General features: G+C 32.4%; 1 protein-coding gene across 3 annotated transcripts; it reads left to right on the forward strand.

The window, feature by feature from the left end:
* The first annotated feature begins 1,948 nt into the window (after window positions 1-1,948).
* Pdzd8 (PDZ domain containing 8) lies at window positions 1,949-13,440 on the forward strand. 3 transcript variants are annotated; one of them, XM_018509813.1, is made up of 10 exons: window positions 1,949-2,402; window positions 2,812-3,549; window positions 3,650-3,842; window positions 4,425-4,687; window positions 4,836-5,904; window positions 6,423-6,685; window positions 7,187-7,396; window positions 11,313-11,462; window positions 12,629-12,811; window positions 13,041-13,440. In XM_018509813.1, exons 2-10 carry the CDS (start codon window positions 3,154-3,156, stop codon window positions 13,239-13,241), a joined length of 2,928 nt encoding a protein of 975 aa, XP_018365315.1. In that variant the 5' UTR covers window positions 1,949-2,402; window positions 2,812-3,153; the 3' UTR covers window positions 13,242-13,440. The 3 variants fall into 3 exon arrangements, with proteins under 3 accessions (XP_018365315.1, XP_018365317.1, XP_018365316.1); XM_018509815.1 differs by having other exon boundaries at window positions 3,229-3,549; XM_018509814.1 differs by lacking the exon at window positions 11,313-11,462.
* Window positions 13,441-18,413: the final 4,973 nt, after the last annotated feature.

Raw genomic sequence — 18,413 nt, forward strand, 5'->3', positions numbered from 1 at the left:
GGCTGCCGTTAGCAGTCCAGAGGTATATAGTCAAAGGGTGTAACTGGTATCTGATAGGTTAAAATCTTAATACGTATCTATTCTTGTTCCTAATGTTTTCTCCATTGTACGCAGGGCCTTACCCCGGATCTACAATAGGTATTTTAAGAATTAAACCGTAAGAAATTGACCAATTACAGTCGAATCCGAGAAGAATAAACGACTGTGATTCGCCCATTTCTTATTTTTTTTAAGGCTTAAGGCTTAAAACCCTATTGTAAATCCGGACTTATCCCTTCCACCATGGTCGTATCTAAAATGAAAACTAACCTTATCGATTGAGAAAAAAAACACGAAAATTTTTAGTGATATATTTATGTTTGCTAATTTATTTCTTTCTTTATTTCAAGTTTTTATACGATAACCATAATTATGCGCCAGATCGTCAATTTTCACAGACTAATCGAAGCATCAAAACATCTTCGATACACTTAATTTTATCTCGACTTTGATGTTGTTTTCTTCGACTGTAATTCTAAATTGAAATCTCGTTGGGAGTGGGAGGGAGGGGAGTTCTTCGTCTTTTTCGAATTCAGTTCCGATTTTAATTTTAAAAATTAGAAATCTCTCTCTCTCTCTCTCTCTCGCTCGCTCGATGAAACTTTAAATCATTCGCAACGGTTCAACGACGCCTCATTAATCAAGAAATTCAGGAATTCACTTGGAATTTACTGGAACGAAAATAAAAGTTATAAAATGAATGTAAAGAGAGAGTAACAGAAGCGTAAAATTTCTGAAAGCAAAAATTGAGACAATGAAACGTAAAAGAGATATCTATCCCATACAGCACAGAAAGATTGCAGAAATATTGCAGAATGATTTCACTGAAACATTGCAATATTGCATTGCAATCTTGCACCAATAATTCAGCAATGTTTTGCATGGTGGTTACAAAATATTGCTGAATTATTGCTGCAAGATTCTAACAATGTTAAGATGTCCGTTTTTTGTTATATTGCAACAAAACGTTCCGACAATATTGCAATGTAATTATACATTTGGATAAATTTCTTACGAAGACTCTGAAATGAAAAATATTTTCTGTACAATGTATCTTACTAATTTTAATTTTATAGTAATATGTGCTTTCCAAAAGCAATTTTTTATGATAATCCATAAAATATTCTAATAAATGTATTAATTCTGAAGGATAAATTTATTCGTAAGGATAAAGCATGTATGTGTGTGCCCCGAACAAACTACAAATATTATCCACATTAACATAATAATACAGTCGCTTGGTAAGTTAATCATGGATTAAGTTAATCGCAGTGATTCTTTTTAATTCGAAACCACTCCGAGTCAACTGAAATCGATTAAAAAATGACGGTATGAAATTGATCAATAAAGTTCACAGGCGCTGGTTTATTCTTGCGTTCACATCAAGCATAAACACATCATCGATCATATAATTAATATTTCAATAAATCGTTTTCAGCAGCTTAATTGCTTATCGTCTTATCCCATAATTGCATTGATTGTATCCAAACTCGATATTATACACACAATCTTTTGATTTCATATTCAAAATAAATATAAAACTTCACTAATGAAATGGCCGCTAAATAATAGATCAATAAATTTTTTATTTAAATATAAAATGGATTATATTAATTATTATATCATAAAAAAACGGCTGTTAAACTAAAAGACTATACTACATAAATATTATAAAAACTTATATTTTTATATTATTATTACTGTAACAATGAAAGAATTACAGTTTTGCAATGTTTGTGGAATATTACAGGCATATTACTGACATTTTGCAGGCAAATTGTTAATTTACATTTCTGTAATATTTCTGCAATGTTACATTGCAATCTGCAATATTGCAACATTGCAGCAATATTGCGTCAATCTTCTGTGCGGTATGGGAATATGGAATGTTTTTTTATGTTTCGTTGTTTCAATTTTGCCTTCTTTATTTACGCTATTCTATTACGTTCTCTTACTTCCAATTTATATATATTAATTATTTTATTTTCATCAAAGAATTATCGAATTGTTGATTATTGTGCAGTTCAGGGTTCACTCGGGGTGCGAACATGGCTGCCGGAGGATCGATAGGGATGCATGAGACATTGAATTCGTCCCACTACACGGTGACTCCTCGCGATTGCTGTCCGTGAACGTCGCCGTTTCCCCGGATATGCTGGGATATGCGGCGCAGTGACGCGAAGACTCATTCCCTATGCGCGCGCGCGCGCGCATCGTTCAGCTGATTCGCGGTCGACGAGTGAAAGTGCTCCGAATACCTGTCGAGCCGTGAAGACCACGGGACCTGGTCCGTGTGCAGCGCGATGTGTCGGGCGCAAGGTGGTGACGTTCGGCCGTACCGAAAGTTCCTAATGCAACTTTAGGTAGTAACAATACGATACAAAAGTCAGAGGTCGATTTCTCTTAAAATAATTAGAATTGTCTTCTGTCTCCTCTTCTCTTTCTCTTTCGTATTTTATCTGCTGCTAATGTAATAATGAAAACAAATTGTACAACTTTTTCTTTCAATTAGGATAATAATACAGAATTTTTCCTGAGATAGTAGTAAAAGTAAATTTCTATTCTAATTGCAATTAATGCAATTAAAAAAATATTTTTTATAATATTACAGTTAATAAAAAATGAAAAATGAATTCTTTTGAAAAATTTTAATAATAATTATAAATTGTTTTACACGTATGATAGTTAATTATATGGTTGCAATGTTTAAATTCTCCTCGATCACTTTTAATTATCAAATATATATTTTAATCTTCATAATTTTTTCTACAGCCTGTTTTTTCTTTTGGAACTCGTCAACACTCATGGAAGAGGGACTGAATTTTCAACAATCGGGGCTCTAATATGCATATTTGGAACTCTTCCTCTTGTCATGTGCATGTAGTGTGATAATAAGTAATAGTGTGTGCAATATGTCTTATTGTTAATACTCATCTGAAAAGAATTGTTTCTTTAACAACTTCGCCTTCAGCATAAATATTGAGAACTTTCTTTCACATATGCATAATACAATATTATTTATGCAATAATCTGCATCTGGACCACATTTGTATTGTATGTTGCGTTAATTAATACTCGAAGAAGAGACTGCATCCTCAAGAGCTGTGATTTAATATGGACAGTTTGCAACTGGTTTTGGTGGTCATTTTTACATTCGTTTGCGGTGTAATATGTACCTTGGCGTTGCAGTTTTATTTGTTCAAGAGGTATTTGGAATCAGGACCTCAGGCTGCTCCGCCACAGAGACAGCTGCAGCATGGCAAGACGCAATTACCTAAAGAACTAGTGGAACAGATGCAGGAGGAGCGGGCAAACTCCAATAACAGTATGGCCCGACAGGCGATGTCTCAGGGTAATGAGAACTTGGCTATAAACCTTACGCTGCAATTCCTCTTCAATGAGCTGCGAAATGCCGAGCGAGTGCGTCTGTGGCTTTATAGGAAATTAAATAATGAATTCAAGGAGCTTCTAACGCAGTCGACCACCGCCAAGTTGTTAGACAGTGTGAAAGTGAGAATTATTAACTAAAATAATTTTGAAATGATATTTCAAAATTTAAAAAAGTACTTGTAAGCCTTTGTTTTAATAAATTTTCTGTAACTGTTTGCAGTTAAGAGACTTGAACCTTGGCACGCAATTTCCAACGATAAAGGGTTTGGAAGTCGCTGATTCAAAAATCGATGCCGATACAGGTTTGCTGGAGTCTCTGGACTTGGCCTTAGATTTACATTACTCAGGAAACTTTCAATTGTCTATAGATGTTAAGATGCTGCTTGGTAAAACAGCCTATATGGCGCTGCAAGGTATTATATATATGATAAGAAAAAAGAATTATAATATATTAAGTTGGGGAGAAAGTTTCTTTGTATTTTTTAAATTCAAAATTGTATATACAATATCTTCGTCAAAAATGAATGAAATTTAAATTTAAAAAAAGGATTTTAAAGCTTGAAATCTCTACTTCCGAAAGGTTACTATATTTTTCGAATTTCTGTGAGTTTGCTAATTTTTACATATAAAAAACTACAAATGAAAAAGATGAAAATTTTTTTTACTTTGAAGGTCTCTCACGTGCCCAAAAAAAATTTACGAAAATTTTCGACTGCCTATCGTGAAAGCTTGAAATTTTCCCTACATTTTTAAATGTTCCTATAATTTTTTGTTATTCGCGAGTTAAGTAAAGGAGCATTCTGACTTTGATTGCTCATAACTCCGATAAAAATCATCATACCGCAATTAAAAAAAACAAGCTGAAACTTTACTCTAGCGAATGATATAATTGTAATGAAAATTTCGCAACATGAAAAACTTTTGCATAAAAATACGAAGAATCTTTCTCCCCAATCCAATATTATAACGTTTTTTTTACACATAAATTTTTACAGTAAAGCGTATCAGTGGTAAAGCTAGGCTGCAGTTTACTCGGGTACCGTACACGCACTGGTCATTGAGTTTTTATTCTGATCCGATCTTGGAGTTGGAAGTACAATCACAGTTTCAAGGTCGTCAGTTACAGCCTCAGATAATTTCAATCATTACCAGTCAGATTAGGAGGGCGGTGAAGCGGAAGCATACTCTACCTCGTTATAAGATGCGTTACAAACCGTTTTTCCGAAGATTGAATGACGAGGCTGTGGATCTCTCAGAAGTATAATACCTTCTTCCTTTAAATTTATTCATAGCTTTAGATAATTCACTCGTATATTTGCTAAAATTTTAATTCGAGAAGTAAAGATTAGTTTTTATAATTTTTATTTTAATTTATTTTCACATAATATCTTGATCCATATTTCCAGGTTGCAAGTACTCAGCTCACTCCAGGATATTTGGAAGTCATACTATTGGAGATTAGCAGACTAAATCTCGCACCTATCGTTCTCAATAATGGCGAAGACGTATCGCAGATAGAAGTCTATTGTACCATGAGCATAGATTCCACCCCATGGATTTACTTAACGCAGTATAATGGGGTTCCATATATGGTGTTAGACTTAATCATCAGTAAAACGGGCTCTCAGCAGTTGGGTGTAGTGTTCAAGCAGGAAATTGTGCCAGAGATCGGCCAAATGTGTGTACTAGTTGAGACCATAGTATCTGGCAGTCCGGCGGCGATCGCCGAAATGAGAAAGGGCGATATTTTGGTAGCTGTAGACAGCAAAAAGGTGTCGAACATGAACCAAGTAGCGAAATTTGTCAAGTCTGCTGTACAGCGACGTTTCATTATCAGGGTAGAGAGACGGTATTCGAAGGCAGATTCGAGCGAGAGAGGACAGAAAACAGATAACGAGAGAATACTTTTCGCAGAAAGGAAGACTTCAAAGAGTGATTCAGTGGGCAAGCTAGACAGCCCGAGCGTAGAAGACGCTGGGAAGATGAAATTTGAGACACAAATCAAGTTCTCTGATCTACGAGATTCTGATACTGATCTCACGGACACTCGGTCGGAAACCAATAAGTTATTCAAGAGAAGAAAAAGCAGCATTCAGACAGAAGAAATCGCCCAGACACCGGATACTACGCCGTCTCGACGAATCTCGACGATCTCCACGTCATCGGCGTCATCCAGCAATGTTCAATTTTATCTTCCGGACGATAGTAACACAAACAATATTGCTGATCTGTATCACAACACGAAAGAAAAACCGTATGCCTCTCTGATTACCTTCGAGGAAACCAAGAGCTTCCGGATTGATTCTGAATTGCAATACTTAAATGTAGGTGTATGGGGCCGTGTGAAGGGAGGTGAAACACCACCGAAACTGCTAGGCTACATAAATGCACCTGTAAAATTAATCTTGTCGCAGTGTTGCACTTCCACGACTGGACATTACTTGAAATGTCATGCTTTATTGCCTCCAGATAGTGGTAGGTTTAAAAAAAAAATTATTTTTTCATTTTCAATTTTAGTTATAACAATTACAAATATATATTATACAGGGTGTCCTGTAAGTATTTGCCAAGCGCTTTTGCGTAGATAGAGTGAACTAAATTGAGTCGAAAAATCCTCTACCATTTTACATTTTTCTCAATGGGGTTAACAAGATATTAAATTAATTATAAAAGTCGCTGAATATTGGTTTCAATAATTTTTATTTAAATGCTATCAACTTTACAGAAAAACAGCGAGAGACAAAATCATTTATTTTCTTTTCGCTCTATCTACACAAAAGTGCTTGGCAAAAACTTATGGGACAGTATATATAATTATATATAAACAATATTTTGTCTGATAAATTTTCTTAAGTAAACTCGAAATAAAAGAATAAATATTTCTCTTGCATTGAAATTGTGGTAAAAATTGTGGTAAAAATAAATTTCGTCAGTTCTAAAGAGAATTAATTAGAAACAAGTTTAAAGAATTAATTATGGAATTTCTTTTAAAGCTTCTTTAGCAACATCATACGTAAGACTGCAGGGTTATTCGGGATTCGATCCAACACTCTGTTACGGCGACATCCTGCTATCGTATGTATGGGAATCTTGTCAACCAAGCGATCTCATAGTCAACGATTTTGGAAAGAAAGAAAATGCAGAAACTGCCAAAATTCAACCAATTCCAAGCGAGGAAATCATTGACAGAAAGATGCACGATTTCATCAGGACGCATTTCCACAGAGCAACACATTGCGATTTTTGCACGAAAAAGGTAAGTATGGCATTGTAAATCAATAGTTTATTTAATAATTCAAATTGTCCTGATGAAAATCAATAAAATTATCAATTAATTACGCTGAGAAAAAAATGTAGTCAATTTTAATAAATATTTAATTCAGTATAGCTGACTAAACATTTACTTACAGTAAATAAATAGTTGTTCAATAAAAAGAATGATTGTTAAATCAAATTAATAGTTCTTTTACTAAATAAATATATTTTTATATTTATTAAATATTTTATATGATAGATTTATTAGAATTGAAACTATAAATTTTTCTAAGTGTACATACATATCCTTCTTTTAATTAATGTTTGTGGTATCTAAAGGAGAGAGAGGGGGGAAGGGAGAGAGAACTCTGTCAAATGTAAAATATATATTACATCTTATGTAATCTAATTAAAAAAATATTTTTATTTTTCCAAAATTTTATTTTATTTTATTTCTCTATTTTATTTTACTTAATGATTATCCAGATTGTTTCCTGTGCAGATTTGGTTAAAGGATGCAGTACAGTGTCGAGACTGCGGCATGGTATGTCATAAAAAGTGCGAGGCACGTTGTCAGGCGTCCGGCACCTGCGGTGCAGAAAGTCTAGCAACCTTGGCTCTGGAGGCGGACGAGGTCGTCGTCGGCGAACCAAATGTTGGGGATATCTCTAGCCCGGAGATCTCTCTGACTGAATGCGAAGATAATGTACAGGTACTCAAGACGTAGAACCTTAGGGCATTTTGCTATCCGCGAGCGTAATCATTTTGTATTGCGTTATATGATGCTTCCTATACGAGACAGCAGGTTCGGAGACCGAAAGGAAAAAGACACTTAATCTTCACTATTGGCATTTAGAAAATATTCCAATTTATTTATATTTAAGAGAAACTCTTACCTTGATAGTAATTTTTAATATTAAGTTAAAAACGAAATAGTATTTTGCTTTCTAGTCCGATGCTGTGAATCTTATAATTAAATAATTAATATCAGTAACATTATTTTGTATGATTGTATTATAATTTATACACTGCAACGTTTCTTTACGTTTACACAAATGAGGAGCAGACTTCCAAAATGCATTTTGTCTAAATTACATTTTTTGAGTTAGAGACGACATAGTGTTCAATGTTAAAAGACTCATATTTTAAGCTCTACGATGTTCTGGAAGTATTTTTTTACCATCAATTTATATGCTGAAAAAAGTCTAGACATTCGAAGTATATTATAATATATCCTTTAATTAGAGACAAACAATAGTACATTACGATACACGTGCGCAAAGTAGGTGTTTCCCACACGAGCGAAGTTTGTCACCCTCGCGAAGCGAGAAACTTCGCTCGTGTGGGAAACACCTACTTTGCGCACGTGTATCGTAATGTACTATTGTTTAACATTATTAGAAACAGTTTAATAATTTTGTTTAACATTTTACATTTTATTGGCAAATTGTTATTTTCTGTAAAGCGCGTGGTTTCCTTATGGCTTTCTTTTTCGTTTTCTGAAAATTATAAATTTTAGACAAAACATGTTTTGAAAGTTTGCTCCTCAAACATGCAATTTACAATCATATCATGACGTACATTGAATCAACTATATTACAAGTACTCCATGATTTATTTATTTATTCATTTTTTAGAAATCACATTTTACGTTCCTTATATTATAATTTAGACGTTGCCTAATATTCATATCTATCAATGTAAATAAAGAATATTTAAAAATAACATAAAAATATTATATGATATATATTGTATAATATTTTTATGTTATGTATTATATATAGATATAGATAATTTATAATATATAAAAAGTATAACTATAATATTACACTGTGCAAAAAAAATAAATTTTTTTTTCACACATGGAAAACTCAAATTTTCCGTGAAAAAGATGAAATCTAGTATCAGCGTGCGTTTAATTTGGCGATATCAAATCATTTGCATTTTTATGCGCATTTGAAGTTTTATGCACATTTGAACAGGTTATTTCGGCCATGATGTAAAATGAAATTTTACAATTGTCTAAAAATCATGTATTTTCATACAAAATTAGTCGCTGAATGAGAAAATGATAAAATTAAAACGGAAATAAAGGAAAATGGTGAAAATATGTATTTTTAATTAAAAGTTATATATACATATATATATTCAAAATTTTCGACCTTTCTACAAAAGCAGTCATAACGCATTTCTCTTGAAGTTAGCTACCTATTGTATAACGCCGCAATCCGATTCAGACTTACAACGCTTACGAATCATTTCATTCTTGTTGTTTATCAAATGTTAAATAAATGCTCACAAGTGTTATAAGCATTTTCAGAACAGAGCCTAAAGCCTATTCTACAATTACGTAAGCGTAGTTGTAAGTGATTGTAGTTGTAAGAATTGACCAATCACAGTTGAATATTCTTCTTGTATTCGACAGTGATTGATCAATTCTTACAACTACAACTATTTACAACTACATTTATGCAATTGTAGAATGGGTTTAAAACAAAAGTAAAACAAATTGATGAAGCAAAGTAAAAATTAAAAAAGAAAAGAAAAATGCAGTGTCCGTATCGTAATAACTTTTACTATTTGTGCGGTTTTTTTTATATACGCCGCCAAAATATTCGCGCAATATATCGAAAAGCTTTGTGGAAGGTTTTAAAGGTTATTTTATTATGTCTTATGTGCCGAATTTATGGTACGTGCTGGAGGTTGCGTGTACCATATTTACTGTTCGTGCTATGCTCGCATGGAAACACGAAAATAAGATTTAATTAATTAATTTTTAACTTTAAAATTTAGCTTAACTTTAATAACTTTAAATTTAATTTCCTTTATTTTGTTAGAAAAAACGAATAACAAATACTAGAAATTTAAAATGCCTATTACGGTCGAAGCTGGATCTTCATTGCTTTAAATAATTCAATCTTGAATTATTAATATACACTATATATGTACTTGCATATATACTATATTGTAGTCTTTTCAAACTATTAGGTGTTAAACTTAATTCCTGCCGTTTTTCATTTTCAAAATTGATCTGTTTCGAAGGGAAGATGAATGAATACCTTAATCAAAGTAATTTCCTCCATTTTCTACTTTATTACTAATTAATAATACTTTATTAATAATACTTTGATTAAGGTATTTCCCTTCGAAACAAATCAATTTTGGAGACGAAAAACGGCAGGAATTAAGTTTAACACCTAATACATATATACCATATTGCAGTCTTTTCAAATTTCTAGTATTGATTGTGTTTCTCACATATGCGGTCTAAAATAAAGATTTTTAATATCGAGTAACAAATGTTGCTTTTAAATGAAGTCATGCAAAATACATTTTCTCATTAATATTCACAAAGAAAATCATAAAAAGAAGAAATTTGAGCAATTTTCGACTAAAAATGTATTTTTTCATCATTTTGCTCTACTCCAATCGCTTTAATTTGATTGTTTTTTCATTCGACGATCAATTTTACATGGAAATACATAATTTTATGAAAATATATAATTTTCAGACAATCGTATTTCATCTTGCGTTGTAGACGAAGTGACCTCCTCTGAACTTCGAACATACACAAAAACCGCAAACGATTTGATATCGCCAAATTAAACGCACGCTGATACTAGATTTCATCTCTACTTTCACGGAAAATTTGAGTTTTTCTTGTGTGAAAAATGTTGTCGCACGGTGTTATATACATGATATTTAAAAGTGATATCTATATTTATAATATTTATTATTTAAAAGTATTTTTAAATGTAGCAATAATGGACTTTGTTTCGCATTTTGAACATGTTCAGTTTTATCCAACTGTTTTTATTTATTTATAATACTTTTTTATCGAGTTATACTAAAAAGATCGATTTTTATGTGATATTAATTCTGAGTACTGATCACGTGGACAGATCAAATAAATATCATTATTACATATCAATGAAATATTAGAGTGTTTAATGACATGTCACATGATCAAGGGACTGTACAATTTTCGAAAACTCACGTGTGTCTTCAAATGCATTTATCTTAATATTTTGTATATAGCAGAGATTGTTAAGCGTGACTTGCATTTTGTTGTTGGCAATAAAACGAACTGAACATACGCACGGGGAGGTGAAGGTTCTTTGTAAAGCTTGCACCTTGACCTTGCCTTTGTTCTCAATGAACTACGTACGAGTAGATAAGTATGTTTAATTTTCTTTTTCATATGAGATCAACAGTGTTTTTATTTTCATTAATTTTAATTTTTTAAAATTATTAATAAAGCATATATTCTACATATATGTGATATTTGTGAGTAGTCTGCAAAAGAAAATATTTTAAAATTATTCTAAATAAACATTTTTGTAACCTTTTAACGCAGATTTCTATGACGTGGATATACAGCATTCAAATTTATTTATATTTTACTTCGGTCTAATATGTCTTAGAATTTAGATAGCAATAAATTGGCAAGTATAAAGTATTTTGAAATTTCATAGATTGTATACTTTATTGGTAAAACGACGTACACTTTACGACGAAAATAGCGCAATCAATTTTGCACTTTTGATTTATTATTTTACGAATAGCTTGTTATCGTAAAATGGTGAAAAGGTATTAATCTATTTGAAATCCATTGATCGATTAATTAGGGCGCAAGTATGATGGCCGTGAAGGCTAGTATAGCTAACACTCTATTGGGCCTGAAGAAGGCTGGAAGTACCAGTTGCTTGGCCCCACCGGCTTCCGGTATTGGTCTGGCATCTCGAAGTCTCCCCCCAAGTCCCTGTGCATCCCGCAAGGTAGAATAATAACACACATTTGTTCGTCCGAAGCGGAGAAGGTGCTCAATTTCAAAAATTTTTATCTGACGAAAATGTTCAACATTTATTCGTTAGCATTGCAATTCTAATGAACAGAGGACATAATTGAAAAATTTAAGGTAATAACATTACAATTCGAATATAATTATCGATTATACATAAATATATTTTATAAATCATATTATTTTCAATTGAAAGATTATATTAAAAATATATTGAAACATTATGTTATTTTTAATTAAATTAAAAATAAATGTTTTTTGTCTATATTCCGTATTTTTTACCTTCTATTTTTTAAATTGCACTAAATTTTAAATGGCTAAGGCACTGTAATTTCAGTAAAACATTTTTTCTCCTTGCATATATATCATTACGCAACTTTCCATTTTACCATATAGTTTTTTATCTGGGTTAGTCAAACCTTCTCCGCTTCACCTTCTTCCATGTTTTCTCAAATCTAAAACCAAAGGAGAAAAAAGAATGTACTCTTTGGAAAATTTTTCATATCTTATAATTCTTTGCTTGTGTGTTTATTCGCTTTAATCATTCCTTCATTAATCATGCCTTACAATCGCCATCCAAGATGAACTTGCTAGTTCTCACATAAGATGCAAGATAAAGTGATTAATAACTGTGCATACTAACGATAAACGATAGAATTTGAGGCAATTTTGATCCAATTAATCATTGATTTTTTATAGATCATTTATTTATGAATATCTGAATTCTCTCTCTCTCTCTCTCTCTCTCTCTCTCTCTCATTCTCTCTCTCTCTGAATTTCCTCTGCTTACAATTAGTGAATGGTTACTGTCACATCTACAGACTATTATTTCCATCATAAGAGAGATAATATTTATCACTTGTTCGAAACTGCTGCAAGTTTTCTCATTGACGAGGATTTTCAACAACACGATGAACGCTGATCACAACACTGATTGCATTGCAATTGCACCTTAACACTGGAAGCAAGCTTCCACACGGTGATCATATAGCTATATAGGATGATCAATGCGATTCACACGCATGATCGGTTCGACTGCTTGATTATGTTTCACTTTCCGAATCGGCATAACATCGAACGAGGATGCACCTTTTAGAGAGCGCGTCGCATTAATCAATTTGATGAAATTGTTGAAACGTTTAGAATTCATTGGCTGGAGGTCTGGGAATAAGTCCTGACCTCTTGGAGGGTGCTGAGCCAAGTGTTGCAGCTCCACTTATGGCTGGTGACCTAGACGATGGTCTTATGTCGAGAGCCAGGGATACCGGCAAATTTTTATATAAATACTTGGAGCCGCAGGAGCGCGTCGAGAAAATCAACACCATGGTACGTGATACAGTTATTTCGAAGTAAAAGGTAATTCGAGAGATTTATATCTACGGCTCTAGAAATTCATGGACTACTAAATTGAATAAAGAGTCTTCCTGATCAAAGAGTTTAAGAACCGTTAAACATTGAATCACCGTGATTTTAATAATGATAAGATTTCTTGCATAGAGTCAATATAAAAATTTAACTGTAGGAATCTGTTAAATAAGTATATCTTTTTTCGCAGATGGGAAAATTGAAGAACGCACTAGATGCTGAAACTACCTCAAGATTAGAACTGTCCCAGAACGGAGACGCGGACAGCATGAAACTTATCGCGCAGAGCGACCTGCGAGTACAGGCACTAAGCGTGCTGTTGCTGCACTACTGCGCCGGCTTACAACACGCGCAGGAGGCGGTGGACCGACCACAAAGCAAGGAATCTTAACAGGCATTCAATTAATGTGACAGCTTTAAGAAAAAAGCGCATTTTCTCCCATTTCTCTATAAAACAAGTGAACGTGGAAAATGTAGCGATATTTTATAATGAAATAATATAATTTGTTTTCGCCATTTTTTTCATAATAAGCAACGACTGGATAACACTAACACTATGTTACATCAATTTTATGATGTTGATATTGCCGGTTTTTAATATGAATTAATTATAATATTAAAATTGTAATGTTATCAGACTGTATAAAATGCACAGAAATATTTATATTACTATGCACAGATAATAAGGAGCAAGTATTTAACAGTATTTATATTAACATTCCATCGGTACAGATATCAGAATCACAATCTTGTAATCACTTTTTCTTGTTTCTACTGTATAATATTTATTGTATAATATTTTAGAAAACATTACTTATGTAGCATTATTATAACGTTACATAACGATACATTTTAACGTTGATGTAACTTTATAAATATTATTCTACATTATAATATTACAGAGAGGAAGGGGGGGGGAGAGAGAGAGTGTGTGTGTGTGTGTGTGTTTGTTTGTTTGTTTTTGAATGCATATAGCTGTTCCAAGGTCTATTCTACATTAGTCAATTGATTGAACTTTAACACAATTTACAATGAGTGTCGATAAAAAGACAAAGATGATAAAATGCAATTATTAATTAGCCAAAATTTTTTAATCCTATATATGATAACAAAGTTTTAAAAACAAATATTTGATAATTACATTCTTCTTTCAAAATCTTTAAAAATTTTTTTTTATTTTGCTTAACTTACAAAACTTAATGTTAATAATTGCAAACGATTACGTAATTATATATTTGCACTGTATACAGGATCAATCGAAATTCTGTGTGTGCGTTATGCACGTAAATAATACATTCGTAATTACGCACGCAATACAATTTTCTATATCTAAGGGCTTCTAATAATTTTATCGATTTACGTGTTATAATTTGCATTATATACGTAGCTGGATAATACTCAGAGATGGGATATTATATTTACCAAGAGAAAACACCAAACTCGTTAAAATTAGTATTAATAGATTGTTATAATAATAATTATTGCAATGTGCATAAGAACGTGCGTGTGTATTAACGCAACAAGAGAGTGCTCTTGCTTGTGAAACGGTGCACATTAGTTAAAGCTTTGCGTAAAAAAAAAAGACAGTGCGATTTTCCAAATGCCTAAAATACATTTTGTCTGATAACTATTTTATGCGATATATATTAGGTTCACGAATCTAATGTGTGATGAACATATTATTATATTGCGAATTTATAAGACTACTTATAGATTGAGATTATGATGATCTGTCGCGATTGTAGGTGATGATCTATACCGGAGAGTTGTTGAATATGGTGCACAATTGTGCATTTTGCGCCAAAATACGTGTGATAAGAAAATGTCTTACACATTTTAATAACATTTTCAGACTTTTTCGTCTCTTTTAACAAAGCCAATTTGCGATCTCAATCGTTAAAAAAATATTTGACAGAAGGAATTTTAATATCTACATTGATTTCTACGTCTTTTAAATTACAGTACATTTTACTGTTTATGATCTTTATTAAATAATTCACAAATTATAATCATACAAAGAAAATGGAAGCAAATGCCATGACGTTTTTCAATATTTTACTTACGAATCGCAGATGGTGCCAAATAATTTAAACTTTAACACAAAACATATCTATCAACTGGAACGATTATACTGAATGGCATTAAATAACATACTATATATTCGCATGTTAAAAATGGAAAGAAAGGGTATAATACTAAGAAAGAACTGGAAGTGAGTTGGCGTTACATTTAGCATTAGATATGGTTTTGCGATTCCGATCTCTACGTAAAAAATACATTGATTGAGCCAGATGACGGCAACTGGATGGTTATGTGTAACGCTAAATGCGCTGAATAAATACAGATCTTTGACTGTTGAATCTATAATCAAAGAATTTTACCGCTTTGGCCTAAATTGATATTGATATGATAACCAATTAAGAAACTGCAAAAATTTTTACTGTATTTAACTTAATTATTCACAGTGCATTTAATAGCATACGAGCAGCTTCGTATTAGCGAAATCCATCCATAAGCATTTTTGTGTGGCTGTAATTTAAGGTGATGCGCGATTGCAAACCGATGTATTATCGCTCATTGTTATATATAAAGTGGAACATAAAGGCGAATACGGATTGTTAATTATTGTAAATCTCTCTATTTATAATACGCTCTAGTATATGTACCTTTAATCTACGATCTATTGATATTTGAGTATGCAGTTGCATGATTTATAAACTATTCGATTTCTAACTAGAATTCTCATTTGGGAATATATTAATTGCAAATCGTATACCAATGCTATTATTTAAAATAGAATTTATCGTACGTCTTTTCTACCTATTTTTCAAGCTATATTTTGCGAATTGAAATTTATTTATAAATTGAATAGTATTCTTCATAAAAATTTTGCAATCTGAGAAGCACGAGTACTAAAACGAAGTACTAGGAAGTAGTGACGGAAATTCATCGTATCAAATTCCATGCATCTAATGAACATGTTACTTTCGTCGGAGACTGTAGCACTTTGTTTGCGCGAGAAAGGCTTTCGTATCTTTATTTTTTGATTCACCCTTGTATAAAAGCGCACGTGCTACAAAAGAGCCCGGCACAGTTGAAGAGATACACAGAAGTCGCAGTAAAAGTCACCAAGGCAGGATGGAACGCGTCGTCGAATCGTGTTGTTCGCGCCGGGGAAATTCCACGATGAAAAATAGACATTCGCGAAAATCGAGGTCGCGTGAACGCACGTCACGAACGCGAACGACATTTCTGTTGCAATCTCTCGCGCTGAAGATGTATTAAGTCTTTCGTTATTATAACTAGTTTTGTATTAGTCATATCTACTTGTTTATATACCTTGTACTCATTTCTTAAGTTTTAAGAAGAGGATTAATTTTCATTCCGCAATATATATATATATATATAAGAAGTTTAATTTCTCTGTAACTGAAAGGACTATTAATGCACATGTTAATGAGATTTAAGTTTACAGTAACTGAAAAATTAAGTGTAATGAAATTTAATATACTTTTCATTTACGGATGTAAATGACATTTAATTAATCGTAATTGAAATAACTATTAATGTACGTATTTGATGAAATTTAATATACTTTTACATTTACGAATATTAATAATATTTTAATTAAGCCTAATACTATTAACGCTTAATGTTTAATACGTTTACGTTTCTTACATGTCATTAACGTAAATTACTTTTCAGTTACAGATCTCGTACTTTTCATTAACGTGTAAATTAATTTCTATAATAATGTGTTCATTAATTTCAATACACACGTTCATCACATTTAAGACTACTGTAATTTAGTTTTTATTTACATCATTCATTACATTTAATTTCGTGCATAACCATATGCTTCCTTTACATGTTAATTAAAATTCATTGAGAAATTCCTAACAGTGTAATTTTAATGAAAATGAAGATGCACGATGAGAGTAGCAGAACAAGGGAAGCATGCGCTTGTTGTACATCCGGCCGTGTTTGTGAAATCATGGTCGCTGTCGTAGACGATTTCCCAGTAAATACCAAAAACCGAAGACGCAGTAGAGAGGACATGCGACTGCGTGTTATAAAGAACAGACGGACGTCAGCGGCGACGATGCTGCAGGGCCAATGAACGCTGGTTGGCAAGGGTGCGAGCCGAGGTGTTTTCCCCCGACGTTTTCCCCGTTTCTTCTCCGTTGAAGAAGGAAAAAGACAGGAACGGAAGCCAGCCAGCCCATGTAGAACTTGCAAAGACTTTCTTCTGTACGTACACCTATCATCATGCTGATATAAATGCTGAGAAGTCAATTATAATCTAAAATACTTCACTATAATACAATCAAAAAACCTAAACATCAATCTAAAATATCTAAATGATTGAAGAATGTCTAATTTAAAAATATCGAAATATGTGTGTAATTGAAGAATATGAAATTTTTAAATATTCAGAAGTTTCATATCTCAAACAACACAAGAAAGTCAAATTAATAACATATTAATCGAATTGTGACAAAACAAATGACATAAATTCGATCAATAATCGGCCAATATAATGTCAAATTGGCATTATTTTGATTTTTTTGCTCTCCTTGAGCTCCCAAGAAAACTAAAAATTTAAAGCCTCAGGAATCTAAAAATTTTGAGATATGTCAAGATTAATATTTATATTTCTTGTAGATAGAAAAAAAAATTACAAATTATTTCTATATAAATATCTTTAAATTACAAATATTTATACATCCGAAATATTTAAAAAAAAAATGAAAGATCTAGAAATGTAAACAAGATTGAAAATTATATCAAAAAATTCAGGAATAATATACTGATCGAGCCACAGATTGGATCCTCGACTCCTCCTACGATCTAGCTCGTCATTTCATATCCTACGTCGTATGAAGAGGAAAACGACGAAAGAGAAGTCATGGGGGATTTTGGTCCGCGGCTGTCTATTTCCGTCGACAAGATGTACACGCAGTATCCTCTGGCTGCTGGCCAAGCATACCGCGGAACCGTATAAACATTTTGTCCCTGTTGAGCACTGAGCTTCACAATGAATGGAGAGCAAAGTCCTCTAATGCGGAGGAAGAAGAAGAAGCACTCGAGTTGGGTTGCAGACAGTGGTGAAATTCGTTTTACCAGCACGCCTTCGTTGTTTTTCGTCTTCTTTAAGAAATATACGAGACTTCAATTACGAATAAAACATTTAAATAATAAGGATTAGCGAGACGCAAAAGGAAAATAAAATAACACTATTCTATTATTCTATTATTTTATAATAAGCTAAATAATACATCGCTGACGATTGACAAAAAATAAAAATATACTTATAAAATCAATCTATCTTTCAAAAAAATAAGAAAAAAATAGCTCTTTGATGAATTCATGAAAAATATTTAACAGCAGTTGATTTCTAGCTTTCTCGTGATCTTGGCCAAAATTAAACGTGACTGCATATTCGTGTCGCGATTGCATTTTTGGCAATTTCACAAATTCCTCTAGACATTCGCACGATAATTTACTATTAAAGCGAAATAGTGACGTACATCTCTGCTACCATTTCCTAAATATTGAATTG

This window comes from Trachymyrmex cornetzi, unplaced genomic scaffold (assembly GCF_001594075.2).
Source record: "Trachymyrmex cornetzi isolate Tcor2-1 unplaced genomic scaffold, Tcor1.1 scaffold316, whole genome shotgun sequence".
Lineage (NCBI taxonomy): Eukaryota > Metazoa > Arthropoda > Insecta > Hymenoptera > Formicidae > Trachymyrmex > Trachymyrmex cornetzi.

Coding starts and splice junctions, on each gene's coding strand:
- Pdzd8 (XM_018509813.1), top strand. CDS start 3,154: ATGGACAGTTTGCAACTGGTTTTGGTGGTCATTTTTACATTCGTTTGC. Junction 4,688..4,835: donor AGGCTGTGGATCTCTCAGAA/GTATAATACCTT, acceptor CCATATTTCCAG/GTTGCAAGTACTCAGCTCAC. Junction 6,686..7,186: donor GCGATTTTTGCACGAAAAAG/GTAAGTATGGCA, acceptor TTTCCTGTGCAG/ATTTGGTTAAAGGATGCAGT.